This window comes from Colletotrichum lupini, chromosome 4, assembly GCF_023278565.1.
Source record: "Colletotrichum lupini chromosome 4, complete sequence".
In the NCBI taxonomy this organism is placed as follows: Eukaryota; Fungi; Ascomycota; class Sordariomycetes; order Glomerellales; family Glomerellaceae; genus Colletotrichum; species Colletotrichum lupini.
Genome location: NC_064677.1, coordinates 7,452,671 through 7,479,791, shown reverse-complemented (window position 1 = coordinate 7,479,791; position 27,121 = coordinate 7,452,671). Strand labels below are relative to the sequence as shown.

Genomic DNA, 27,121 nt, shown 5'->3' with positions numbered 1-27,121 from the left:
GATTTGCTGAGCAAATGCGTCGTTTCGCGAACAATCTCCGGACCCCGGATCCCATGGAACTCGATGACGGCGAGAAGGTCCTCTGCGCATTAGCAAAATACTGCTGCAAAGTTTGTGAGGATATTTTTACGCTCATTGATGGCATACGATCCAAAAAGCCGTTTTCCGGAATACATGCAATCAAGTCGTTTGAAAGGCGTCAAATATCAAAGTGATTTGAGATGATTACAATTCAAACTCAACTCCTACCAGAGCCAAATCGGTCCTCAACTCACGTATATCACAAGGTTTGTCATCCCTTCTGCATGTACACATAGACAATTCACCTCTGCTAAATTTTATGAATAGTGAAAGAATCGTCTCAAGACTCAACATCTTGGTAGGAAACGAAAAAGACAACTTTTCTCGGCTGCAAGAGATCAAAGGCTCTATCGAGAGTCTACAAACTATTAGCGACGTCTGCAGCCTGCGAGACTCTATCAAAGGCGATATCCAGAAGCTTTTACTCATACCCCAACGTTCGCTTAAACACCTTGCTCAGAGGTCTATTCTCAGAGCACTTGAATTCGACACCATGTACTACTGCTATGACACGATTTGCGACGCGCATGAAAAGACGTTTCGGTGGATATTGGCCGATGATTTTGAGGAAAAATGTAACGTCGACTGCCCGAATGGTCGCCCAAATGAGCTTTATCCGACAGCGGGACTGAAATGATGAAGGAAACAAACCTCAAGGCCGACGCTACTTCCGCTCTGGCGGAAGACAACGCGCTTGTGATCTGTACAGGAGTTGACGGGGATGACTTCCCACTGCTTGCCAGAGAAATCCCACATGGCCCATATCAGATTCCGTCATCAAAATGCCTTGCCACTTGCGAAGAGCGCCGACACATCCGACAGAAGCTTACGCGGTGGCTATCTTCAGGCAGCGGGGTGTTTTACTTCTCGGCTAAGCTCGGAGCTGGAAAGTCGACTGTGATGAAGAAGATAATCAACCATGGTGAGAGCCGAAAGCGGCTTGATACTTGGGCAGGTGAGTTGTCCTTTCTCAAAGGCTTGAACGCAATAGCAATCTGACAAGGATATCTGCAGGCGATAAGACTCTGGTTTGTGCCAAGTTCACGTTCTGGAACTCTGGGAGCGAGCGGCAAAGGTCCATCTCCGGCTTATATCTCGGGCTGCTCCATGAAGTTCTCTCAGCTCATCCTGATCTCACACCCCATGACCTTCCCTCGTTCTGGGAGACGGTGTACACATCCTCTTGGCCCGCCGGTGAACGAATGCACATTTCGCCGTCCCAAGCCTTACAAGATCTTGACCGACTCTTTCGAGGGAGCGACATAAGTCAGAACTACCGCTTTTGCCTTTTCATCGACGGTCTAGACGAGCTTCATGAAACGACAAAATGCTCGTATTCTGATCTGACTGAGATGATCTACCGCTGGTCTTCCCTTACATCTCGACTTACAAGTTACGATTAAGATAGATCGCATGGAATCGATGCTTTGCAAGTTCGATGATAACAAACAAAGCTTAGGAAATGGATCCAGCACATATTTCAGTGACGTACCCGCATTGAAAGATTGTTTTTTTAGCCTACGCCCACGACAGATCATTGAGCTGTCGTCTTTCGAGAACAAAACCCGGCTTCTTCACCTACTCGATGAGATAAATGGCAAGCCAGAAGCCAAGCTTCAAAGAGGACAAGAGGGAATCAACGAAGATGAGCCTCGGTCCTTACCCTTAGGCGAGAACCGGAATACTGGGCATGAAGCGGTCAACGACGGAATCGGTGTGGCACTTGAGCATCTGGGAAAGCGAGCCATCCTGCCGAAACTATTCGCGCATGTTTTCATCGTTCGTTTCGCTGCCACGCTGGTCTCAGGTAAGTACTTGACTCCTCGAGTCTCGCGGTAGTCCCTTCGCCGGAATGTTGCTAACAACACTGCAGTATGGCTTCTGAGCCAGCTCTTTGAACTCGCTTTGAGACAGATTCATGCTTGAGGCGGAACTTTGCAAAGAGTTTGGAGTTTGGCAATAGGTTTGTATTTGCAAGAGGTTCTCACGAAGTCCAGTAATTATTAATTGACGTCGTCAGGACCAGCTCCCAAGGTCTTCTTCACAGAGAAGAGTTGGGAGCCGCGTCTTGTTTGCGTTGAATCTTGAATGTTACAAGGGTGTAGTTTGGATTGAATCCGTTTGTGAAATTTATGTACGCCTTGCAATGCCTCATTCCCGGAAGGTATTTATCTAACCGTACTCGCACGAACCCATGATATCAAGAAACTACCGACGCAGAAGTCATGGCTCAGGAGCAAACTGGGAACCTTCGAAATACCTTCAAATGGAAAGGGAAATATCATGACAAGCCAGAAAGCTCCTCAAAATCAAATCCCTTGAATCCATCCTCAACAGCCCACGCCCTTCCCTTCTCTCGCTCATACAACGCCTCACATGCTCTACCCACAACAAGAAGCCCAGGCGGCCTGCTCCCCTCAGCCTCAATGGCTTCGGCAACATACCCCAACGTCGTCCGAATCACCCTCTGATCAGGGCAACTCGCCCGTTCAATAACAGCACACGGCGTATCCCTCGGCCACAGCGCCCTCTTCGGTGTGCTCTCCTCCTCCCCTTCGCGCGCAGCAACTTCCGAGTCGAGGTGAGTCGTCAACTCCCCAACCAATCCCGTAATCCGATGCAAAGCCATCAAAACCACAACCGTACGGCTGGGGATATACTCTGGCGGCGTCGGCGCCTTGCCCTTCTTCCCTGTGCCGGTACATACGAGGACCTGATCCGCGACATCTCTCTGCGTGGGCGGAATTCCCGCAAACAAAGGCGCGCTCAACGACGATGTGATGCCCGGTAGCACCGTCACCCGCTCCCCGAACCCGTGCTCTCTGAAATACGCCACCTCCTCTCCTCCGCGGCCGTAGATGAAGGGATCGCCTTGCTTTAGCCTCAACACCGTCTTGCCCTCCTTTGCGCCCGCCAGCGCGAGCTCGTGGAGTTCTTCTTGGGCTTGGTCTGCGTTGCCTGGGAACTTGCGCGCAATCTTGACGGGAGTGCGGCGCGGAATGAGATCTAGCACGCCCGCGGGGACGAGTTTGTCTGCGAGGATGAGGTCTGCTGTCTGGATCGCCTTGTGGGTTGCACGGGTCAGGAGGTCTGGGTGTCCTGGGCCACTGCCTGCGAGGATGATTCTCCCTTGTTGCTGCGGGCGTGCTGCGCCACCTGCTGCGATGACCGGTGGTGGTCTCGCCTCCTCTGATGGGTTGCCGAAGCCAGAATACGACTTCAGTACAGACTCAACGTCCTCATCGTTGATGGCGGCAAGACGCTTCAGGGGCCAGTACTCGCATACCTGACTCAGCCACCTCATGCGCCGGTTCTTCGCCGCATCGAGATCGGCCGCAGTGACGAGCTTGTTGAATGATGCCGTCTGGTCGAACGAATCGTCGACTTCGTCTGCCGCGAGACGGTCTTCAGTCTGGATTCGCCGGCGTACATCGCCTAGCCTCGCGCAGGCGGCACCTAGATCCCGTGGAAGCGCAGCGGCGACTTCGCGCCGAATGCGGGAGGCGAGCTTGCAGCCGCGCCCGTTTGTGGTAACACCAATCTGTAGAGGTCCGTCGGTGTGTGTTGACAGAAGTGAGAACGAGCAAAGCTGCGGCGCGTCGACTACATTGATGGGAATACGATGCCGTCTACACAGCGCTGAGATCTGAGCTGCTTGCGGGGAGGAAGAAGATGTGACGAAGACGGCATCAACGACATTATCAACCTCGTCGCGACCTAGAGTGAAGAGGTCTGTGTCGGCAAAGGCTTTCCTGTGCCATGTCACCTCACCGGCGTCGATGCGCTTCTGGAGGCCGTAGTGGAGGTCTTGTGTGTCTGGGGCGATGAGGATCGGGGTTGCGCCAGCGTTGATGGTTTGTGTGCAGCGGGCTGCGGCGAGGGGGTTTGTGCCGATGATGAGATGTGTGTTGCCCTTGCAGTTAGGTGATGTGAGGAGAGATGTTGTTGCCGCCATCCTGGGCTGTGCGAGTGAAGACGATGAGTCTTCTTCTCCTTGCTATTCTTTTTCTCTCGAGTTCAAGTACACGATCCCCGTCTCTCTAGATGGTCGAGTGAGGGTCGTCTAAGTGGAGTATGCGACAGAGGTCGTAGTCGAAGAACCAATAGTCCAAGTGAGACCAAATGGATGGGAAATGAATCGAGAACGAGTAGTAGAATCAACAAACTCTCATAACTCTGAAGTCAAATAGAGAAATAAAGCATTGATATGAATTACTCACTCATTGTCCTCCCCCAAGATTTGAGTGAAGCTAACTAATAAGGTAATCTGCCAAAGCCCGAAGACGGCCGGGGGCCCGTGGGACCCAATCATGCGGCGGGCAAAAAACGTTGGTTGGCCAAATTTTCATTCGCTGGCGATGACACCATCCCGATAGCCGTCCGCCCCAGTGGCCCTGATCCCCTTATCGGCGCACCACCCGCACCGTGACCACCGCAAACGCGCTGAAGGGCCAGGGCGATGGCGTGACCAATCAGCGGCATTAGTGACCGACTCCCGCGGAGCCGTCGCCGGAGATCCTTAACTTACCGTCCCTCCTTCGACCTGTGCTCGCCGATGCATCTCCGGTGTCAAACACCATGTCCGCCACTTTTGGTTTAGACATCAGATAACCATTGCGCTTTGCATGCTTGGCCTTACAAAAGAGCTGTCAAATCATTGAGTTGTGGTATTGTAACATGATGTGGTTGGCTCATCCTCTTGAGTTATGTGCCTTAGTACCTCAAAGCAAGGCAGACCGTGATATGCCTCCATTCCCGCCCATCCAAGATCTATTCGGTTTTCGTGGTGTTGATACAATACTTTTCCCGCCCGTTCTTTTGTACACAAACCTAATATTACACCTCAAGCTTACAATTATTCCTCGTCCGCCTTGGCCAGACTCTTCAACAGCTGCTGGCGAGCCGCCTTCCTGCTCGTCTTGCGCTGCGGCCCAGTTGTTGTTCTGGCCTCATCCGAGCCAATAACACCCGTCTCGTTGATATCGACACCAATCACCTTCTTCTTCTTGCTAGCAGCCGCCTTTTGACGCTGGGCTCTAAGACCGCCGTCATCGAGCACCTCAGGCCTGCCCAGACGTACGTTGCGACGGTTGCGCGTCTTCGCGCCCAGCGCCCAGAGGTCGCCCCACTTGGCCTTGCGGGCGTCGTGATATGCCTGCTTGCTAAAGCTCTTCGGCACCGTCCAGCGCTCAATCTGCGCGTTGGGCGTACACACATCGAGCGTGACGTGGCCGCGACGCTTGATGGGCGGGAGAATCTGGCGGGGCAGAGAGAGCATGTCGGGTGCCGTCTCGGACGTCTCGAAGCCCTCAAAGGCCCGGTCGGCGGCTTCTGCGCCGGCGAGCGGTCCGTCCTTTGCTGCGACGCCACGCTGAATAGCGATGTAGCTGAATTGCACATCGTCGTGGTTGCGGTGTGTTGCGCCCATGATTCTTTGCAAGAACGGCGGACGCACGAAGCGCTGGTTGAAGTGACAGAAATCCTTACGTCCAGTACTCTTTCCAGGAACCTGGTACATCGGGCACCCGCGGTGGTTTGTGCAGGGCGCAATAATCATGCCAGGTACCTTTTCTCTCTCGAACGCCGGGTTCTTTTCTTCGCTCATGGTAAGATTTTCACCTCCAGGAGGGATGAGGAACTCAGTGAGCAGACGCTCTCGAACATCAGCCACGGCTTCAAAACCGCGCGGCTGGCCCTTTTCCAGCAAGATCAAGACACCGCCGTTGGGATTCAGAAGTGACCAGATATTGTTGAGAATAGCCTTCCGTCTGTGGCCTTCCTTGACGGGAAGCATCAGGTGAGATGCGATGATGATATCGAACATCTTCCTCGGCTGGGGGTTTTCATTGGCATCCAGGTGAAGGTGTGCGTTCTCGACTGAGTGATGGTAGTCGGGAAGACGGGGGAGGAAAGTCGTGTTCTGCAAAAACTTAGTGACGCGAGTCCGCAGCTTTTCCGATCCCACCACCACGCTCTGCTTTCCGGGAGGGTTCTTCTCAGTGACCTCTCCGCGAGACTTCATGGCGTCCCACTCGGCGCGCGACACATCCTGCCAGGCCAAAAGACCAGCACCACCAGCGCCAACGTCGAGAACGCGAGGCCCACTCCCGTTCTTGAAAAGATTGCGCAGCCATTCCGTGCCCAGGCGTTTGCGAACTTCGACCAAGCTCCCCATGGCCGAGGCGTAGGCGGGGGGTAGGAAGGCAGATACGAAGGCGTCCGCCTCAATGTCAGACATTTTGTTCTGCCAGACAGCCATGCCGATGGCCTGTTGTTCCATGCCCATCTTAGACGCCGGGGTAGCGGGGGAGTGGGGCAGGCCAGGGCCTCCGAATGCCTTCTCAGCAGCCTCCTTGACGTGCTTGATGTCTGTTCTGTCGAGCATTGATGTGACCGGTGCAATGTATCCGCCATACGGCAGACTGACTGTGCTCGGGTTTGTCGAGAAGTGGCCCTCCCTCGAGAATGGGTGCAGACGTCCTGCCCGCTTCGAAGTCCCTTGATCCTGGATGCCATCCTGGCTCTCGTCGAATTCCTCTTCTTCTTCCTCATCCTCTTCGAACTCCCGTTCCTCATCCCGCATTTCGTCCTCCTCCAACATCTCCCTGTTTTCTTCCTCCACGGCGCGGGCGTTGGCCTCAAAATCCTTTTGCAGCATCATGAGCGCGTCATACTCCCTCTTGTTTCTCGCCACCATGTTGATGTATTTGTCGCTGCCTTCTGGCGCTGCCTGCTCGGTCGGCTCAGGCTCTATGACCTCAGCAGCAGCAGCAGCAAGCTCATCACTCGTCTCGGATACCTGCTCGTCGTTGTTTTCCGCCGCTTTTTCCGCCTTCTTGCGGGCGTACTGCACTTCTTGCAGTGTGCCACCCTGGACCTGGCGCAGCAGAGTTGGGCTACCGGACCTGTCTCGTCGAACGCCTGCAGAATGCTCATCGTTCAAGTATTGTATTCCTACATCCTCTGGGGACGTCTCCCGCAGAGGCGGCCCATACCACCGCTCATATAATGTGTATTCCTCCTCGCTGAGGTACCCCTTGGGCAGTGTATCTCGGAATCGCTGCCTCGCCTCTCGAACCGTCTTCTCAATTTCGGCGGTGCGCGCGAGTAGTTCGGCATCGTTGCGATTGGACTCGGGGTCTTGGAAGCTTCGTGATGTTGTTGAAAATGTCCTGCGGGTGTCTGCGTGTTGGTCTAATGATCGCGTCGCAGCTAAGCTGCTCTGTCGTGGGAAGCTTGATCGAAGCTGTCGGCCTGCGGGGGATGAACCAGCTAGTGTATTTCCGGCCAAGCTCAATAATCGAGCTCGACAGCTGGGACAGGCATTTCGGAGACCACCTGCTGTCAACATGATTGCCTTTTGGGTGTGGATTGGTAGCAAGGCAAAGTTGTCAAGGAGAAAAATCGCCTGTGAACTTTTAGGAGCTGTCGCATGGAACATTGAAATTTGGGTAGCTCAAAGATCGGCGCCCCACTTGTTGGAAATGAGACGCTCCCGATTGGCTTCGACAACAATGCTGTTCTACCAAGCATGACATAGATTCAACTTCACATATTCGAGATCTCAAGCTACAACAAATCCAGAAACAAAGTAACAGACGCATGACTAGTAACATTGATTAGCTGAAGAGCTTAAGGACCCATCTTTTACTCCGTATTCAAGTTTATGCAATTGCGCTTTACTTATAAGTTCCGTTTTCATCTATTAAGTACTTTGGGTATCTCTACGTATCGGATTAGAAGTCCAATTTAACCGCGGCATATAGCCGACTGCGCAGGGGCTAATTAGAGGCCCTATTTATAATTATCGTAGCTAGCTTAACCTACGGTTAGAACCTCCTTTTTATACCTACTATATAAATATTTATATAGTTTAATTAATCTCTTCGTTAACTACGGTTCGAACTAATTATTTTATAATAAGGATACTAATACTAATTAATAGTTAAATTTTATTATTATAAATTAGTAAAGTATCTCGCTATATAAAAAAGATAACCTCTTAATATTATATAGGATAAGAGATTTATATTAATTAACCTTATAAAAGTAAATGAAAAAGGAGGCGATTCTTAAATATTATACGGAATTAAGTAATTATAGCCCTTTATTACTTACGAGAGGTCGACGTTTATTATATTAAACTACGTTAATTAACGGAACTACTTAAGTAACTAGCCTTTTACCGTTACTCTAAGTAGCTTTTTTACTAAATAACTTTTCTATAGCCGGCCCGTAATTAGAAATTAACTAATTAAATTAATAAAAAAAAATACTTACGTAACGATTACTTACCTAATTAATTAGTATAAAAAACGAGCTTAATAATATAATATAAAAAAGTACTATGTAATTAAAAAAGGGGATCTTTAAATATAAATATTCTTATTTAATAATAAAAGTAACTTTATAAGAGTTATTAAATTAAGAGATTTATAGTATATAAAAAAGTCTATTACTACGAGGATCTTATAAGTACGACCTTAAGCTTATAATTTAAACGACCTCTTTATAGCTCCCTTAACTACCCCCTAAGTATTACTTAGGAATATAATATAAAGGACGGTTTAATAAGGGAGGAGGGGATTTAGAGGTCTTAATAATATTAAGTTAAAAATATTACGGATTTTAAAAATTAACTTAAAAAAAAGCGGCTACCCTAAAGTAGTCTTATAACTTTTTATTAGAGTTATTATTAGCCTAAAAAAAGGCTAAAAAAATAAAGATTTAAAAAAAAAAAGAAAAAGAATCCTTTAGAGGGCCGCTAAAAGGCTTCTTTTTATACTAACTCCCGGTACGAGATTACTAATTTTAAAAAATTAATTAAATAATAAAAGGGATCGCTAGTAAATAATAATTACCTAACTATAATTAAGCTATAAAAAAGACTACTTAAAAAATATAAAATAGGGTATTAAGAGACTATAAAAAATAAAATCTCTAAAATATTTAACCCTACTGCGTATAAGTAATAAATAAGTATTTTTTAATAAGTCCTTAAAATCTATAATTTTATAAAAAAAAGGGCTTAACTTCGTTAACTATACTTAATAACTTATATAGTTCTTAATAGCTTATATAGCTCCTTTACGAGCTACTTAGTATTTATTTTTAACTATTCTTATAGAATACTACCCTAAAAAAAGTAAGTTAAGGAAAGAAGCTATTTAAAAATTATAAAAAGTACGAGGCTTAGGAAGTTAAAAATATATAAGATAATAAAAATCGGTAACTAGTAAAGATCCCGAGACTAATTACTATATCTTTTTATAATAATATAAACGTTTATTACTATTATTATAAAAAAAAACTACTAAAGCCTACCCTTTTATACTAAATAAAAAGGAGGATCTTAATAAGTATAATAATTAGCGATTTAGAAAAGTAGTAATAATTACTAAAAATAATAAAAACGAGAGTAGTAATAAAATAGCGAGAAGTAAGAATCTCTTAAACTTTAATAAATTCGTTAAGTAATAAAAGTACGGATTTATTACGACTAGTGCGCAGATTAAATATATCCTTATTAAAATTAAATACGTTAATAACTATTAATACGAGCATAAGCTAGAGCACGACCCTTAGTAAGTTAGGGTAAAAAAAAAGAGGATAAAACCCGATCCTAAATAAAATCCTAATCCCTTATAAATAAGTAAATATTAACCCGGACTATTAAGGGACGTAGATATATAAAATTGCAGATTAGCTTAACGGTAAGTAAATTAACGTAGTATTAATTTATTTAACTAAAGTCTATAAAAAAAAGGGGTTATAGGGGTAACCCCTATTTTACGAAATTATAAATAACCTTAGTTATTAACTAGATAAATAGTTCGCGAGCGTAAGCCTAGGAATTACGAAAGTAGTTAATAAATTCCTCTATAAGTAAGGGGTATTATTAACGTAATTATAATCGTAAGAGCTATACGAAATACTAATAATAATAATTATAAAAGAGGAATTCGTACTATAGAACTAAGTATAGGTCGATAGAGCGTATAATTACTTTAATAAATTTAAAAAAAAGGTAAACGACCTAGATTTCCTCTTTGTAATTACTAACGGAAATCTATTGTTATAAAAGGATATACCGGGGCAAAATATAGTATTAAAAGTACGATAATTAATAATTCTACTTATTTCGATCTATAACTCGTTACCGCTATTAATATAAAATTCGGCGCTAATTAACTAATAAAAAAAAATAAACGACCTAAAATTATTAATAATACGTAGTAACGTAGGGATTATATATAAATACTAAAAATCTAATCATAAATACGAGGTAATTTATAAACCTTAAAAAGATTTTCTTAAAAGAGAAATTATATTCTAGGAGGAAGTATAAGGTCTTATAAAAAATCCTAACGATATTTTACGATTATTATAAAAAAGTCGGAATTAGGGAATATTAGTACTATTCGGTAATTAATATTATATTCGTAAGTAAAGCCTCTAATTATTATTACAAAGCGGTACGTAATCTCGATCGAAACGACTTTTTTAATATAATTAATATAATCTAAAGCCGCTTCGAGACTTATAATAAGAACCTAGAGCTCCTATTTAAGCTATGAGCGATTTCTTTTATATTTATAGCTAGGATAATAAAAAGTAAATTACGAGTAAAGATCTTTAAAAAGCTTATTAATTAAATCGATAAGCTAGTAAAAACCTAGCTAAATAAGGGGATAAATAAGTAAAAAGTCGGATATTTTTATACCGCAATTTAGTATATATTAAAAATAAAAATAACCTTATACTAAGTACTTAAAAACTACGAGACGCTCTATTTAAAGCTAAGATCTAGTTTTAATATTAAAATAAGAATACTATACTAAACTTACTTTTAAGCGTATAACGGCCTTTATTAATAATATTAAGTTAATTAAACGTATAATAAAAAAAGAAAAGAGGCTAGATATAATAATCGCTAGTATAGAGGCCTAGATTCGTTAAATAAGTAGAGATTTAACTTATAAATAAAGTAATAAAAGAGGTAATACTATATTTATAAAAAGGATAGATATTAATTAAGTAACTACTCTAAAAAAGAGCGTATTAAATTATACGAATAGTATAAAAAGTTAAAAATAATAAACGGTAAAACTAGCCCTCGTTAGTTTAACTAATTCCTTATTATATATAAGGGTAGATCTAGGGGTACGGAACCTAATAATAATAACTAAAATAGTAGCTTAAAATATATACTTCTTATAAAAAATTCGGAAAATAAAGAAGATCTTACCCCTTATACTAACGAATTAGATTATAACAAAATCGACGATATTAACTACTTTTTTTTACCCCGTTAGCCTCTAGAGGATATACGAGGCTAAATAAATAAAGGGTAGTAAAAGCTCTTAATAAGTAGGCTTTTATTTATAGATAGTAAGGGAAGGTCCCTTAAATAACGAATATAGAGGTAACTAAAAGGGTAAATTTAATAGGGCTAAAGCCTATTTTTTTAATAATTAAAAAAAAAACGCTATCTTTTTTAATATTTAAAGAGAAAGAATATAATACTAAGTAAATCTAAAAGTAACTAGAGGGGTCCTTTTTATACTATTTAGATCCCTTAAATACTAAGCTTATATAAGTATTCTATACGAGCGAAAAGTACGGCCTAAATAATTTCTATAAAATTATCCTAAATACTAGGGTATTATAATAATTAATTAAAAGAAAAAGGTAATTCTAAGTGCTATAAAAGATCGCACTAGTAATACTTAATACGTTAATAATAGGTATTATAAAAATTAGTTTCGGCCTAAGTAAAGAAATCGTTACCCTAAGTATAATAAAAGTAAAAACGCACTTTAGAACGATAACTTTTTATATTTTACTTATTAATACCCTATTTCTCTTATATTTAAAAAATATAGATCGACTAGGTATTATATTTAATAATATAAAGAATAGAATCTTTAGTAATAAGTACTTCGAAATAGTTAAACGATAATAGGGGTATACGTTTATAAAGCTTATTAATAACACGAAGTTAATTAATTACTTAATAAAAAGTGAGCTTAGAAGACTATACTAGAGATTTAGGTACCCGTCGGTTACGAGGCTATATAACCTCTTAAAGTAATTAAGTAATAATAATATTAAAATAGGGGCGCTAAAGTAATTAATAAAAATATATTACTAATACTAAATAAATACGCAAAGCCTACGCAAATTTAAGTTTAAATTACGTAATAAGCTTAATTTTAATTAGGAAATTATCGTTAATATCTTTTATTTAAATAGTTAGCTAGTATTATATATAATTAACATAGCTATATCCTTCTAAGTAGGGTAATTCCTCTAGGATCTATAAATAAAAATAGTATAAGTAGCTTTATAAAAAAGCTAGATTAATATATACTAAGGACCGCTAGATAGTATTAAAACCGACGCTAATACTAGCTTTAAATTAGTAGAATTTAGGGATAATACGACGGCCTACGGTATATAGCTAAAAGTCGTACTTATTAAAGCGTATTATAGTATTAAAAAAGTAAAAAGGGCATATTAATAATTAAAAAGGGCGTTTAAAATTATTAAAAAAAAGAATCCGGATTTTACTAATAACGAATATTTCTAAATAGTACTTAAATATTATAATAATACTATAGGGCCTAACGGACTTATACTAATACTATTAGTATTTAGAGTATATTTAAAAACGACCTTAGCCTTATTATTATTACTAAGTATAAGCTAACGAGCCTAAGTAGTTAAAAAAATAATATAAGTACTGCGCAAGGTAAATATAAAAAAATAAGTTAATAAGGTAATTACTATATATAATAGGCCCGATATAAGGGGTAATCTAAATATATTACTAAATTCGGATATATAAGTATAGTATAAAACTACCTCATAGTAAGCTAGGCTATATAAGTTAATTTCCGTTAACGAGCGCTCTTATATAGTCGTAAAAGATCGTAACTAGCTACTCGAAATATTAATTACGGTAGTTAAACTGTACTATATAAATCTTAACGAGGTAATTTCTAACTTAAAAAAAAAAAAAAGCTAGGGGAAATTATATAACCCGTAATAGAGGTATAAGAAATTATCCTTAATAAAATCGTTATAGTAATATTAATAAACGATGAGGAAAAGGAAATTATTAAAAAAGTACTAATATTATTAACGAGACGTTATAAAAAACCACGACGGTAAGCCCTAACGTAGTAATTTATTACTAACGACGAGGTAATTAACACTTTTTATATAATAATAAAAAAAGCCGATTTTAAACTAGTAGTTAAATTACGTAAAGAAGGTATAATTATAACTACTAAAAAGCCGTATAAGGGATTAGATCTTATTAAAATAAATACTCTTTATAATCGAGGGGTCTATCGATTTATCCTATATAACCTAAAAAAATATATAAACCTTTATATATTTAAATTACGAATAGTTCGTAAAATAAAATAAAAAAAGATATTCTAGCCGTATAAGAAGTCTAAATATATAATTTAGGGGTACGACAATATTAAAAAAGCGACGCTACTTATATAATCGCTTATTATATAGTACTATAATTAATAATTAATAATAGTATTAATAATATTATTATAAAAGAAGGGATACGAGATTTAGAGCTATAATATTACCTAGGCCTATACCTAATCGGCTATAGGGCTTATAAAGAAAATCCTAGCCTATTTACTAAAAGAAATAGCTAGTAAGTACTTAAAAAGCACGATTATTAAAGTACTTAAGCCACTATATAAGCTCGTAAAATCGGGTACTTATTAATAAGCTACTTACTACGATTTTTATATTAATTAACTATTAATAATTACTTCTATATATAACCCGTACTTACTAATTATAGAGTATAAAAGTAATTAATTTAAAATCGTTAGAATATAAACTAACGATATATTAGGCCTATCTAATATTAACTTTATAAAAAAAGAAAATAAGGAGCTCTAAAAAGCGAGTTTTATAATAAGGCTAAAAGAGGTCCTTATAATAAATACCCTCTTAGTATTTAATAATAAGATTCTTATAATTAAAAAGGAAACCGTCGTTTTTTAATAAAAGGGGTAGGGTAAGAAGATTAACCTTATTAATTTAAATATAACCGACGTTAAAAAATAATATAAAACTAAGCTTGCGCGAGGGGTATATATTATAAGTATTTATTAGCCCGAGGTAACTTTTAATTATATTAGGGTAGTGCAAACTATAAATTTAATTAAATAAAACGTTAAAGTACTTAATAAGCGGCTTAAATAGTAATAAATAAATCTCGATCGAGGTCTCGTTTATTACCTAATTAACCTTATAATTAACAAGCTCTATATCTTTATTAATAGGTTATTTATAAATAATAACGACCTTATTTCGTAATTAGGGTATATTATTATCCTAGTTAATAAGAGTATAAATAAGAGCGAATTTACTATATACGGTAATATAATCTACTACTTATTAATTAAAAATAAGTAAATAACGAGAAGTATATTAGTATTAGAGGTTTATAATATAATTAACGGCGTTAACCTCTTTTATACGATTTTAATAACGCTAAAGAAAATTACTAATCGAATTAGCCTTTTACTTATTTTAATAGTTATTTATACTAATTCTTACTCGCTATATAAATACCTTATTAAATTAAAAATAACGAAAAAAAAGAGGCTTATAATTAATATTATAACCCTTAAATAATCGTACAAAAGGTATAAAATACTCGAGATCCGTTAGATTAATAATAAAAATAACCTCGTAAACGCTTTTATAAAAGTAGTACTAAATAAAGGATTAGAGTAATTCGTAAATAATAAAAAAGTTATTATATAAATAGAAGAATAGGTTATATAAAAAGAGTAGAGAAAAGGGAGAAAAGGAGACGATTTAGTAAACGGGCCCGAGGTCGAATTATACCTCTAACTATAGTAGTTAAATTAATAAAAAAAAGAGAAAGTTAGTATTAAATTAGAAGTTTAATTCGATTATAGTATATAGTTAACTATATAGGGGCTAATTAGGGGCCCTATTTACGATTATCGTAGCTAGCTTAATTTATAGTTAGAACCTCTTTTTTATACTTACTACGTAAATATTTATATAGTTTAATTAATCTCTTCGTTAACTACGGTTCGAACCAACTACCCTGTAATAGGGATACTAACACTACGCATCATTCTGTATAGACTGCCTTTAAGTTCCCAACTTCTTTTATAAAGCACTAAGCTGTGGGGTTTTGGTAGCATCTTGCTATAAAAGCTCACTCTAAAGTGACCTAACGAATAAGCCTACATTATTCGCCGAAAGCTATTGAAATTAGATGTTCTTAAATTTCCGTAGAAATGTTTAACATATTTACAGCGTGTCTAGGTCGAGGTCAATAGAGCTCACGAGGGCGATTGTCCACTGGCCACCTTCGATGCTGTATGGACATGTGGTTGTGAACGAGATTCAAGTAACTCGAAAGAGCCTATCTTTCATTTGTATCATCTATTCTCACTAATCTTAAATCATGCCTCTACAATTCTGGCTTTGTCCTTTTCCGAGGTTTGCTTCTCTAGACACTTGATGATTTCCTTCATTGCCGGTGAACTCCCAATCTTCTTATGCTTCTGAGCCACATCCCGGGCATACGCCAGGGGGGTCTTCCCATGGGGGCCTTCCACGGTGAGACTTGCGCCTTTCTCAAGGAGAAGCTTGAAAGACGCCTCGAAGCCGTTGCGGATGGCGTAGTAAATTGCAGTGTGTCCAGTCTTTGAACTCGCCTCGATGTTGGCCCCTCTCTCCAGGAGCTCCTCCATGACAGCCTTTCGGTCTTTTAGAACGGCCCAATGTAGTGCAGTGCGGCCATCCGTCTCGTCTTTCCGATCAATCCTAGCACCACCCTCTACAAGCAACTTGACCAGGCTTACATGCCCAGCCTGCGCCGCTAAAGAGAGGGCAGTCAGTCCGTTCGCGTCCTTGTAGTCTACTTTGGCTTTTTGTTTAATCAGTGCTTCGGCTGTCTTCTTGTTGCCCTCCTCAGCCGCGTTTGCTAGAGGTGTGCATCCATCTTCGTCTTTAGAGTCGATAAAAACCCCCCGATTAAGCAGCAACTTGACAGACTCGGCACATCCATACCGTGCCGCTGAGGCTAGCAATTCTTCCCCTATGCTCTCAATCACTTCGTTACTCGAGCCGTGATCTATCAACGAGCGGAGAGGCCCAGAGTTCCTTCTGTTTTCGGCTGCACTCATCAACGGAGTGACACTTGACGAGCTCTTGGCCGTGGCGTCTGCTCCTTCTCTGAGGAGCAACTCCACAGCCTCAGTACACCCATATGCTGCTGCATAATGCAAGGGTGTCCATTTCTTATCTTTGCTGCGTGCTATGATATTGGCTCCACGATCAATCAAGACACGCAGGACAGCACTGTCATGGCTATCGTCGTACTTGGCAGCTTTGCACAGAGCAGTCGCCCCATACGAACCCGGTGCTTCGAGATCTGCGCCTCGATCGAGGAGCAGGTTTATTGATGCAATGGACTTTGCTGAGACCGCAAGCTCCAGTGGCGTTTCGTCATTTTCCGTCTTGGCTTCGATATCTGCTCCTCGATCCAACAGCCACTGCGTGAGCAAAATGTTGTCTTTGCGAATGGCAACATGTAAAGGCCTCCGACCATCCTGGTCCTTGTCTTCGGTATGCGCACCCCGGTGAAGTAACAGCCGGACAGCTGGTAAGAAGTTCTCTGAACAAGCCCGACTTAAAGGTGTCCTCTTATAGCCATCCTTTGCGTTGACGCTGGCGCCATTTTCTATCAGCCAAGTCACAACCGACAGGTTCTTTTTGATAATCGCCCACGCTAGAGCACCGCGTCCTTGAGAATCATTGAAGTCGAGGCTTGGAAGAGAATCTTTCAGAAACTGCATCGCGGCTATGTTTCCTTTGACGACTGCTTGTAGAAACGTCCTCTGCAGTACGTCCTCCGTGGACTGGATTGCTTCGTTTTGCTTTTTCTTGGCTTTGAAAAGATCTTCGGACAGATAGGTCACAACAGAGTCTTTCCATTGCGACGCCCTCTTTTCTCCGCTGGCCGAGTGCATTCTTTGCGCCGTGGAAAGCGTCTGAAGAAGTTTCTTCTCCATTGAGGCGTACTTTTCCTTGTCTCGGGAAGACGACTCTAGCCTTTTTTCGGATTTTTCCTTTTTTTGCACGAGATCTCTCTTCTCTGCCTCTAGCTGCTCGAGCTGCCGCTGTACATCCCTGAGTCGTGCTTTTGCGGAGTCAAGAGCTGTTGCCTCGGCCTCTATAGAACTAATCGACTTGTTAAGCTTTGGCGTTATATCTTGACTTTCCCGGAAGATGCTCTGCACGTTTACGCTGTGATCGAGAAGCTCAATCTCAGACGTCAAATTAACAGTGGACTTGGGCTGGCTGCTCTGTGGAACCACAGTCACGGCATAAACCGGATGTACGCCTGCCCCATGTCGCTGTCTAGAGACTTTAGCTTGAACACTCATGATCCCGTTGTAGGCGCTTCCGTTCCCAAAGGTGTATTCTTCCACGAGCGGAGCATATGCAATCTTTTTCAGGGTCGTCTTTCTTGATGCGATCATGGCGTGACACTTTGCAGCTGAATGAGTCTTCGTCGATGTGAGCTCTAGCGCAAGTACAAAGTCGTATGAATCATTTTCAGAATGAGCAGGTCGAAGTCTGGCCCATGTTCGCTGAGTCGATTCATTGTGGAAGTCCATGCCGGTATAGAGGAAAGCATTATCCTTATCCCAACATTCAGTCGGCCAGACATTGATCAACTCGAGGCCTTCGGTGAATATGTTTTCGACTGAGAATCCATAGCGACAGTCCTTCACACGAGTTTCTTCGGGACTAATCGACGCTAAAGCATGTATGGATGATGCTGGTGTATCACACGCCACGTCTGGCAACATTGTTGTCTTGCTGTTCTTTGGTCTGACGTACTCGCCACCTGACTCTCCCGGCGCAATGCGGGAAAGAGGAATCCCTACTACTTTTTCCCTGCCATCGTTGTCGTATCGACAGCTGAGAAGGCCATATGTGACCCCGGAACGATCAGAGTGAAGTGGTATTCGCAGTTTCAGGTAGCCGCGTAAAATATTCCCCTCTATCGTCGGAGTGCGGTTTTCCCTGGATGCAACCTTCCCACAGCCTGCAAATGCTGCGGGAGAAGAGGCTAGAATGCCCCCAACAAAATCCCTTGGGCGATTTCTAGAATCTGCCACAGTGATTTGTGGCCTCAAGCCCCATGCCAAGATTGAGTCGTCTGTGGTGGCATTGATTATCGTATCTTGAAGCCGGATGAAAGCACCATCGCCTTCTCCATATATCAGCGACATGACAACGTTGAAGATACCCAGAAGCGAATACGCAATGTCTTCTACCCTCTTGGTCTCTCGATTCGAAGCCCAAGACATGCGTTGTGCCACACTTGCTTCGCGTAGGTTAGAAGCACCCAGTAAAAACCGTGCCGGGATACCTGTTATGTCTCCTACGACTTCGGACAGTTGCAGCTTTGTACCCAAAGCTTGCCAGTCGCTACTGTAAAACATGAGCTCGCTCGGGGCTAGGAGCTCTTGTAAGGTCCATCCTCTCGTGAACCAACGACTTTTTCGAAACTTGGATTTCCACTTGGGGTTGTCCTTCGAGGGTACATCTTGGAGGAACGTATAACATGTCTTTGCTTCCTGGTACCAGCGGAACATGGAATTGATCGCCTCGCCCAACTCATTGGCATTGGTCTTGTCGATACAGCAAGTATCAATCCAGACATAGTCGAGTCCATCGGTTTTGGCTTGTCGCAGGCAACCTTCAAGCTTGATCGTTCCGATTCCTGGCTTGTCTGTGTCGCCTTGCTTGATTTCGCGGAAAGATATCTCCTCTTTGTCTGGCCCCCAAGTATGTGATAAGATGGCATACTTCGGTTTTTCGGCATGGAATTCCTCCAGTAGCCGGGTATGAACGTTGATGAGATGCATGTGAGGCGAGGGAGCCGGTTGGAATAGCTTTGAAGTCTGCTATCCTAAGTTCAGGAGGATGCTCTCGGGGCTCTCAGCAAGAGCAAGAGCCGAGACAGAGGAAATCTGATACAAAAAATGAGAGAACGTAATAATAAGTGCATGGGAAGAAACCAAGGGCAGAAACGGTGAAGTAGAAATGATATGGGAACCAGGTTTAGAGAAGTAGTAAGCCGCTAGACCAGGCAGTCAGTGGAAGAGGGGCGGATAAGCAGGACAAGCCCCGTCAACAGAGATTCTATTCGCCAGCCTCACGTTGACCGAAGGCAGCTGCGGCCCCAAGCAAGCGCCTGCAGAATGCAACATGTTCAATATGGATACTCAGCCCCATACTGTCTGGCTTGCGCCCCGATTGCCATTTCATCCGGAGAATGAACAGTCGCGAAGGGTTCCTCCAATCTAACGATGCGAATTGGCTGAAAACGAGGTATGTACTCTATCGATGCTAGGCCGCGATAGATTGGTAGAGGCAAGTTAGCAGGCTACTAATCGCTTGCGACGGATCATGGAACTTGTCTTGTATAATAATCAATGGAAGGATGCTCTTGGAGCCCAGTGGGGCTTCTATGTACTCTCAGATAAATAGCCCCAAACGCCTTTCGCCTGTAATCGATCATATCATTCATCGCCGCCCAAATCAGCCAGGGTCTTGAAAGCTGGTCCCCTCGGCGGCTGTCTCGTGCCGGGGCCAGCGCTCTTTGTGGATTTGACCGTCGGTGGGGGCGGGTTCACGCGGTTAAATTGCGACATCTCGGCCGCCTTGTGGGGATCAATCTACCAGTCCGTCAGCAGGCGGTTCTTCTTGCTCCCCTTCGGATCGACCGTGAACCAACGTACCGCAAACAGAGACACCAGATACAATCCAATAAACGTAATGATGTTGCTCAGAATATCGCGGTAGTGCCAAGCAAACGGCCGCTGGAGACTAGCCCGCGCGGGCTTATCCCCGCCGAGCGTCCGGCCGGGGGTCTTGAACGAGGCTGCGGAGCGGCCGCCCTTGTCAGGGAGCTTCAGCGCGTTTTGAATGGCCTGTGTGAGGGCGGGCGGGTTCGCGCCCTTGATGGTCTCGATCGCCTGGCCGCCGTGGAAGATGATGAAGGTGGGCATGGCGCTGACGCCGTGAGTGCGGGCGATGGTGGACTGGCTGTCGACATTGATCTTGCAGAAGGCGACCTTGTTCGGCTTGGAGTGTTCTTTCGCGAGACGTTCGACGTGGGGTGCGATCTGCTTGCAAGGGCCGCACCAGTCGGCGTAGACTGTCATGGTGTTTGTCAGCGATCTCACGGATGCGCGGGGGGGACGGCTGCTGAGAAGGCCACTTACAGTCTGCGATAACGACATTGTTACCGCTTAGAATGCCTTGCCATTGGCCGGCGGACTGGATGTTGATGAGACTCATGGCTTCAATGACTTGGCACAAAGTAACCAGGGCGATGAATACGTTGGCGCAAGTGTCACGAAGTTGAAAGGAGACAGAATTGAACCCTTGGGAGTCGTCCGCGGCGTAGCTGACGGATAGCTCGCGGCCTGGTCCCAGCGGAAAGGTGGCGGGTACCTGAATAGGAAGGCGGCCAGACTTGACTCCGCAGTTCTGCCGGATTTACCCCAGGATTATCGATAGCGGGACCATCACCCAGAAACTTTTTTGGGACGCTGCGAACATTGTCCCGAATTCTTCTTCAAGACGACATTTCCAGAGCTACCAGAATTACCTGCGCTCCAATCCCCTTCAAAATGGCCTACGATCAAGGAGCAAAGGTAATCCCATATTCGGAAAAATTTCCCAGACATTTGCTAATTTGCTGCAGAGGAGAAAGACTGACGAGGGCAGCTATGTCGACCCTTCAGAAAGCGGTAGCGGCCGCAAGTGGACAGTCTCCGTTGCAATTCCTAGCAGTATTCTCTCAGAGTATGACCGCAAATCATGCCCAATGTCTTTGGTATAGATACTAACCCTTCTCCAGTGCTCTTACAGCTGAGCGCCGCAATTCCGTAGCCGGTCTCATCGCCCGCGCTCTCGCCGTCTTCTCCGTCGATGAGATCGTAATTTTCGATGACAGCCCGACCGAATCCCGCCCCAAGAGCGTCGACACAAAAGCCTACACCGGCGACATCGACCCCTGCCACTTCCTCGAGCACCTCCTCGGCTACCTCGAAGTCCCACCCTTCATGCGCAAAATGCTCTTCCCCCTCCACCCGAACCTGCGCCTCGCCAGCCAGCTGCCCTCGCTCGAGATGCCACACCACCCAAACCCGGCCGAATGGCTTCCCTACCGTGAGGGCGTCGCCGGCAAGGGAACGCCCCGGGGCACCATGATTGATGTCGGTCTTAAGGACCAGGTCCTGATCGAGGACGAGGTCCCCCCCAATACCCGCGTGACGTTGTACCACCCGGACCAGAGATCGCAAAAGGCCGAGGCGTGCGACCCGTCGGCTCCGAGGGAGGAGGGCGGCTTCTACTGGGGATATCAAGTCCGTCGCGCCAACTCGCTGACGGCGGTATTCACAGAGTGCAAGTTCGAGGGTGGCTACGACGTCAGTGTTGGTACATCGGAGCGCGGACGCACACTCTCAGAGGCCTTCCCCAGCGCCGAGCCCCTAGAATTCAAGCATCTTCTCATTGCGTTTGGTGGACCCAGAGGTATCGAGTATGCGGCGTTGAACGACAAGGAGCTCGAGGGTATGGATATGGGTCCTTCAAAGGCCAAGGAGCTGTTTGACCACTGGGTCAACATCCTGCCTGGCCAGGGCAGCCGTAACATCAGGACAGACGAGGCTCTGTGGGTTGCGTTGACGAGCATGAGAAGGTTGTGGTATGAGGTCTGATACGCTCTGTGATGTTCAGGGGCGCTGTGTTGGACCGGCATCTTGACGGAGACATGATACCCATAATAAAAGTTTGATTCCATGAACTGACTCTTTCGTTGATGAAATCTCATCGTGCAGGCTGTTGAAGTATTGTGAGAATACTGTCCATATCAGAGAGACCCGTTATGCGCCATCATTCGATATGCCAAATACATGAAGGAGGATCCAGCAAGTTGGATGACATTCAAGTTTATAGGAAATTGATTCATTGCTTGTTTCGATGCGCCATAAGTATACCAATGATATTGTAAATTGACCAAAGCAATTGTCAGTGCTACTCACTGAAAGAGTCTCTTCCATGGCATCTCCTACTACTATCACAAGAAAAAGGAGCGGCGGTCGTTACTACTTATCCAATTTCCCAATCTTCACTGCGTTTTTAACTCCTGCAGAGCGGACAAGTAGTTCGCCCAGTGCGAATCCCCAGTCGATCCTCCTAGAGACGATGGCAAAATTCGCACTGTCTCGCGGCCCCTAGGGTGGTTAAAAATGCAGTGCGAAAAAGGTAAGTGACAGGGATCGCGCATGTAGCATCTCGGGATTGGCTAGCATCACGAGGGGATGGCGAATCTATTCAAGAAGTGAACGAAACCCATGCTGACATCTGATATCATCAGTCCAGCCTCATCACTCTCCGACAGACGGTCCCTGAGCGGCATCACTCACGCCAACGAAAGATTGGTCTCGATGTGGCGATGACAAAAAAGAATTAAGAATATCATTACTTATACAGCCAAGAAGTAAACATCTCAGTGCTGATACAAGGCAATACCAGCCGTGAACCCAGCAATATTATCCTTGTAGAACGCAATGTCCTTTCCATACCGCGTAACCATGGCTGTCGTGCCCACAATCTGCAGATTGTAGATGTCAAAGTTATCAGTCGCGGTGCAGTTGCCCGGCGCATCGCGCACATCGACAATACGCTGCTGGCACCTGGCTCCGGCGCCAATCTGGCAGCACGCCGTGCTGTAGTTGTTGAAGAAGGAGTAGTGTCCCGCCCCGAACGCGACGACGTTCTGGCTGCCGATGACGCGGAGACCCCAGGCCATCTTGCAGGGCGGGCCGTTAGGGTCGGCGTCCTTGCATTCCGTCTCGAAGTCTGGGTCGTGGTAGCCCTTGACGCGAGGGAAGGGGATCGTGGCTGGCGGGTTGGGTTGGTACTAATCGTCAAGGTCAGCTTCATGTAAAAGAGTTGGTTTTCATGAGAGGGAATACGTACGTAAGGGGTCTCGGACTGAATCTGGCCCATGTACACATCTCTGGTCTTGAAGAGCATGTATTGGTAGAGGGTATGGTGCTCAACTCCAGAGGCGGACAGCCAGATCTTGCCAGCGGTCGACTCGATAAGCAAACCACGACCGTTGTAGATGGTAACCTGCTTGTAGTCGGGGTCCTCGAGGTCGTGATCGGCAGTCCAGATCCAGCAGTTCTCTTGGAGAAGTCCACTTAAAGATTGTCAGCCCGCATTGTTCACAGAAGAAGATCCATAATCAGGGGTAACTCACGAAGCCGGCTTAGTGATGTGCATACTCATCCACGCCGCAATGCAGTTCTTGTCAATGGTATCCGCGGTGACAGTAGCGTTAGGAGTGGTAGGGCACTCCTTAAGCTGTTGCTGCGTGCCAGCGAATCCTCCGACGCGGATATGCACATCCCACATGCCAGACGGCTCGCCGACCGTGTTGAGGTTGTACTCAATAACCTTGGCACCCGGTGCAGATCCGCGCGTGGACACAATCATGTCTGACCACTCGATCGTTCCGCACTGGCCCGGGATAGCGACCTTCACAACGGGGTGAGGCTTCTCGATATCCTGGAACTTCTCACCGCCGCCCATGATAATGGAGGCTAGGGCCTCACCCACAATGCGAGCTCCGGGAGGGATGAAGACGGTGTCAGAGACGTAGTAAGTTCCCGCGTCGACGAAGGCGAGGAGGCCAGCGGCAGGGTTCGAGGCGACGTAGTTGAAGAGGTTGTTGAGGGCCACCGTGTCGTCCGTCACACCGTCACCGCGAGCACCGAAGGAGCGGGCCGAGATAACGAGGCTTGAGGGGACATCTTCGTAGTGCGGCTTGGAGCGCTCGTAGTACTTTGTCGTGCCGTTGGCGGAGGTTCCGAGAAGGGCTGGGTAGACGGGGAAGTAGCCCGCGTCAGAGCCGGTGTAGTCGGTTGGGCCGGTTGGTGTGTAGATGTGACCCATGGCGAAGCCCTGGGAGACGGTGGCGCTCGAGGTTCCGGCGATGATGGTGTTGTTCTTGGGTCCGAGAAGGATAGTCTGGACCTGGGAGAAGGCGACATTCTCCATTACGAGAGTGCCGGCCGTGACCGGCACCGTAACGCCGGGCTCACGGCTAGTGCGAATCGCTGTTTGGGTGTTGACGAACTCAGAGTCCAAAAGAGTGATTGAAGAAGTGCTGTTGTCCTGCATACGGATGCCGATGCCGCAGTTCTCAACGTAGATGTTCTTGTACGTCCAGCCCCAGTCCCAAAGTTGGTTGATGGCGACCTGAGCGTTCCAGAAACGAAGCTATTCACACACAGCGAGTCAGCAACCAATCTTCACTTTCCCACAGCTATCGAAGGGCCGTTAATACATTACGAGCAGTGTATTGCTGGTTGCCAAAATTGACGCCGTATTGACCTCCGTAGAAGTCAAGATCGTTGAGAAGGCCGCCTGAACCCTCCTCGATGAAGATGCCGACATGCTTGCTCGACGAGCCCTCAGCAAGGCGGAACTCGCAGTTCGTGATAGCAGTAGCTTGTGACGAAGGCCAATGAATTCCAAAAGCAGCAGCAGAGGCAGGAATGGCTGTGGTGTCAAAAACGAGGTTGCGCACTTGTCTGAAGAAGACGTTGGTGGCTCCCCAGCTAAGGCCATTTGCGCCATACTGTGGTGGGTGTGTTAGTCAATTACTCCACGCACAACACAACTAATGCAATTGACATAATTGACAAAATGCATCTTTTCCATGACTAAAAGCCATAGAATTTCGCAAAGTTAATTACATACCGGGTTGCCATCGAGGAGGCCGAGGGTGGTGTTGGTGGGGAAGTCGGCCACGGCCTTGATCACTGGGCGATCGGTCGGATCACCAATGATTTGCGTGTAAAAGTAGTCGATGATAGAACCCGAAATGAGATAAGTTCTACAGCAAATCGTCAGCTAGTTCATCCTTCTTCATTCTTCTCTCATTCAATTGAATTGCAATTCCCAAAGACTCACCCGGGAGGGAAGTAGACGGTAGCAGGCGACGTCGTCTCGCCCTTGCACTTGCCCGGCGCGCACCGCTCACCGGAGCTGATGGCGAGATTGATCGCCGCAGTATCGTCCGTCACGCCATCGCCCTTTGCGCCAAAGTCCTTTACGTTACGGAAGACCTTGTAGTTCGGGTCCGGGTGGTAGGGGGAGATGCCCTGGTGAGCAATGTCTTCCATCCAGTAGGCCGCTTTGGCGAGGGTCGCGGCCGCGAGCCAGAAGGCGGCTGTGACGCGCATTTTGACGGGTTTCTTGTTGATTTGCTTTTCGAGTAAGGTGAAGATACTATGATTACGAGGAATTCGAATGAGTGTGGTGGAAGGGAGAGCGAGGTAGACTGCGCTGGTGGGATTTCAATGAGTGGATGAGTTCGGAACTCGATGGAGAGATTTGTGTAATGAACGTGGTCACTTCCCCTCCTGATCAATAAACCAGCAAGGTGAAGATTAAAAGAGATAGGAAAAAGAGAGGCGTGAGCAGGAAAGTCAATCAAGTAATAGAAAAAGGAGTGGCGCGATTCTCAGAAGAATCAGCAATAAGGGCAACGGATCAGAAAGCTATAGACATTCAGGGACCCCCAGCAGTGGGACGAACCTTGAGATCGGGTAGATTACTATTCACACTCTCAGGCCCGGACGTCCCGAGTAAGTGGAAGATGAGTACAAATAGGCGTAGGGGAAAAAGGAACAAAGTTGACGGAGCGACAAGGGGTGAAGGGCGACAAGCCTGGGATACTTTATTAGAGTTGGGCTGAAGTGGAGGAGACGAGGTCGAGAGAGCTGTGGGAGCCGTGGAACGACGGGTTCAACGCTACTCAGCCTCTCAGGAACCAAGAACCGCGCTTTTGCGGGACGTTTTGCCGTTCGTTTCTTGATAGACCAAGAAAGTATCATAAAAAAGGTTCTAAAAAGGGATAGACTGGGGGGGATGAACGTGGGCAGAAAATCAAAAGCAGTGTGTCTCATTTACTTAGCTTCCCGTAGCTTTTAGTCCTGCTTTACTCCCTCGCTCATTCCCCGCGCGCGTCTTACTCAATTCGCTTCCCAACATGGGACAGACGGACAGGATGACTGTAAATGCTATGTCATGCAGGGAAGAAATGACCACTAGATGCGTAGACGTATTTATGCCGGCCCAGAAAGCATTGTTTGCCTCTACAATGACCGGGTGAACTGCTGCACATCTCATCTTTGACAAGATTCAATTCAAAAGGCGCAAAGCTTCCAATATTTACTTCCCGACCCAACGCGCTGACGAGGCAGTCATCCGCTAGGCGTCCGAAAGGCGTCTTGTGGCTGGCTGTCCACGCCGTTCAGGTACACCAGGCTGTGACAAAGAAAGCAAGCTTCTCAGTTGTTTTAGTGTGAATCCAGCCTACGGATACTTCATGGGCAACCCACGAGGGGGGAGGTGGAGTGCATTGGAGCCTTTTAGAGGGTGTGCTAGGCCTGTGTGGGATAGGCCGGGGCGGGAAATGATGAGTGAGGGGGAAATGAGGGACGCCTCCGGGACCGTGAACGCGCATCATTATTGCAGGATGCATATGCAGCTGCTGATCTGCTTTGGTGCTGGTGATCTACGGATGAAGTCGTGTGGGTGAGTGAGCGAAGAGAGGTGGGAGGGCATGCATGAGAGCTTGGCCTAATGAGAGAGAGGCATTTCACGGTGAGAAACCAACCTAGAGGAGACGCCCAGGGTGTCTTAGTCTGAAGGGAGCCAGTGGATGGAGTGAAATTCCACTCATCGCATGGAACGAGGGGAGACTGAACGTTGGCCGTTGGCGTTTACTCTCCACGGGAGCCTATGCTCTAACGCGATGTTCGGCGATGCTAATTCTTGACCAAGGACACTTATCGTTTGTTTCAACTTTCGATAATCGCTTTTGCTGAATGTCGCCGGG

At 45.2% G+C, this 27,121-nt stretch overlaps 8 protein-coding genes across 8 annotated transcripts; 3 read left to right on the top strand and 5 right to left on the bottom strand.

The window, feature by feature from the left end:
• Nucleotides 1–53: 53 nt before the first annotated feature.
• CLUP02_09315 (uncharacterized protein) lies at nucleotides 54–2,007 on the top strand (the record flags this gene model as incomplete). Its single annotated transcript, XM_049288294.1, has 7 exons — nucleotides 54–110; nucleotides 253–287; nucleotides 349–661; nucleotides 724–1,036; nucleotides 1,096–1,473; nucleotides 1,541–1,888; nucleotides 1,955–2,007. The coding sequence occupies 7 exons, from the start codon at nucleotides 54–56 to the stop codon at nucleotides 2,005–2,007; spliced, it is 1,497 nt and encodes a 498-aa protein (XP_049145438.1).
• A 355-nt stretch (nucleotides 2,008–2,362) lies between these two features.
• On the bottom strand, nucleotides 2,363–4,036 carry CLUP02_09314 (uroporphyrin-III; the record flags this gene model as incomplete). The annotated part of the gene is made up of 1 exon (XM_049288293.1): nucleotides 2,363–4,036. The coding sequence occupies one exon, from the start codon at nucleotides 4,034–4,036 to the stop codon at nucleotides 2,363–2,365; it is 1,674 nt and encodes a 557-aa protein (XP_049145437.1).
• Nucleotides 4,037–4,936: 900 nt separating this feature from the next.
• CLUP02_09313 (uncharacterized protein) lies at nucleotides 4,937–7,522 on the bottom strand (the record flags this gene model as incomplete). The annotated part of the gene is made up of 1 exon (XM_049288292.1): nucleotides 4,937–7,522. One exon carries the CDS (start codon nucleotides 7,520–7,522, stop codon nucleotides 4,937–4,939), a length of 2,586 nt encoding a protein of 861 aa, XP_049145436.1.
• Nucleotides 7,523–11,812: 4,290 nt separating this feature from the next.
• On the top strand, nucleotides 11,813–12,043 carry CLUP02_09312 (uncharacterized protein; the record flags this gene model as incomplete). The annotated part of the gene is made up of 1 exon (XM_049288291.1): nucleotides 11,813–12,043. A coding segment is annotated over one exon (231 nt), but the record flags the coding sequence as incomplete, so codon positions are not given.
• Nucleotides 12,044–15,572: 3,529 nt separating this feature from the next.
• Nucleotides 15,573–19,055, bottom strand: CLUP02_09311 (uncharacterized protein; the record flags this gene model as incomplete). The annotated part of the gene is made up of 1 exon (XM_049288290.1): nucleotides 15,573–19,055. One exon carries the CDS (start codon nucleotides 19,053–19,055, stop codon nucleotides 15,573–15,575), a length of 3,483 nt encoding a protein of 1,160 aa, XP_049145434.1.
• A 657-nt stretch (nucleotides 19,056–19,712) lies between these two features.
• Nucleotides 19,713–20,357, bottom strand: CLUP02_09310 (thioredoxin; the record flags this gene model as incomplete). The annotated part of the gene is made up of 2 exons (XM_049288289.1): nucleotides 19,713–19,868; nucleotides 19,932–20,357. The coding sequence occupies 2 exons, from the start codon at nucleotides 20,355–20,357 to the stop codon at nucleotides 19,713–19,715; spliced, it is 582 nt and encodes a 193-aa protein (XP_049145433.1).
• A 471-nt stretch (nucleotides 20,358–20,828) lies between these two features.
• On the top strand, nucleotides 20,829–21,920 carry CLUP02_09309 (uncharacterized protein; the record flags this gene model as incomplete). Its single annotated transcript, XM_049288288.1, has 3 exons — nucleotides 20,829–20,852; nucleotides 20,903–21,003; nucleotides 21,059–21,920. The coding sequence occupies 3 exons, from the start codon at nucleotides 20,829–20,831 to the stop codon at nucleotides 21,918–21,920; spliced, it is 987 nt and encodes a 328-aa protein (XP_049145432.1).
• Nucleotides 21,921–22,711: 791 nt separating this feature from the next.
• Nucleotides 22,712–25,460, bottom strand: CLUP02_09308 (glucan 1,3-beta-glucosidase; the record flags this gene model as incomplete). The annotated part of the gene is made up of 6 exons (XM_049288287.1): nucleotides 22,712–23,125; nucleotides 23,185–23,410; nucleotides 23,471–24,492; nucleotides 24,560–24,853; nucleotides 24,976–25,111; nucleotides 25,189–25,460. The coding sequence occupies 6 exons, from the start codon at nucleotides 25,458–25,460 to the stop codon at nucleotides 22,712–22,714; spliced, it is 2,364 nt and encodes a 787-aa protein (XP_049145431.1).
• Nucleotides 25,461–27,121: the final 1,661 nt, after the last annotated feature.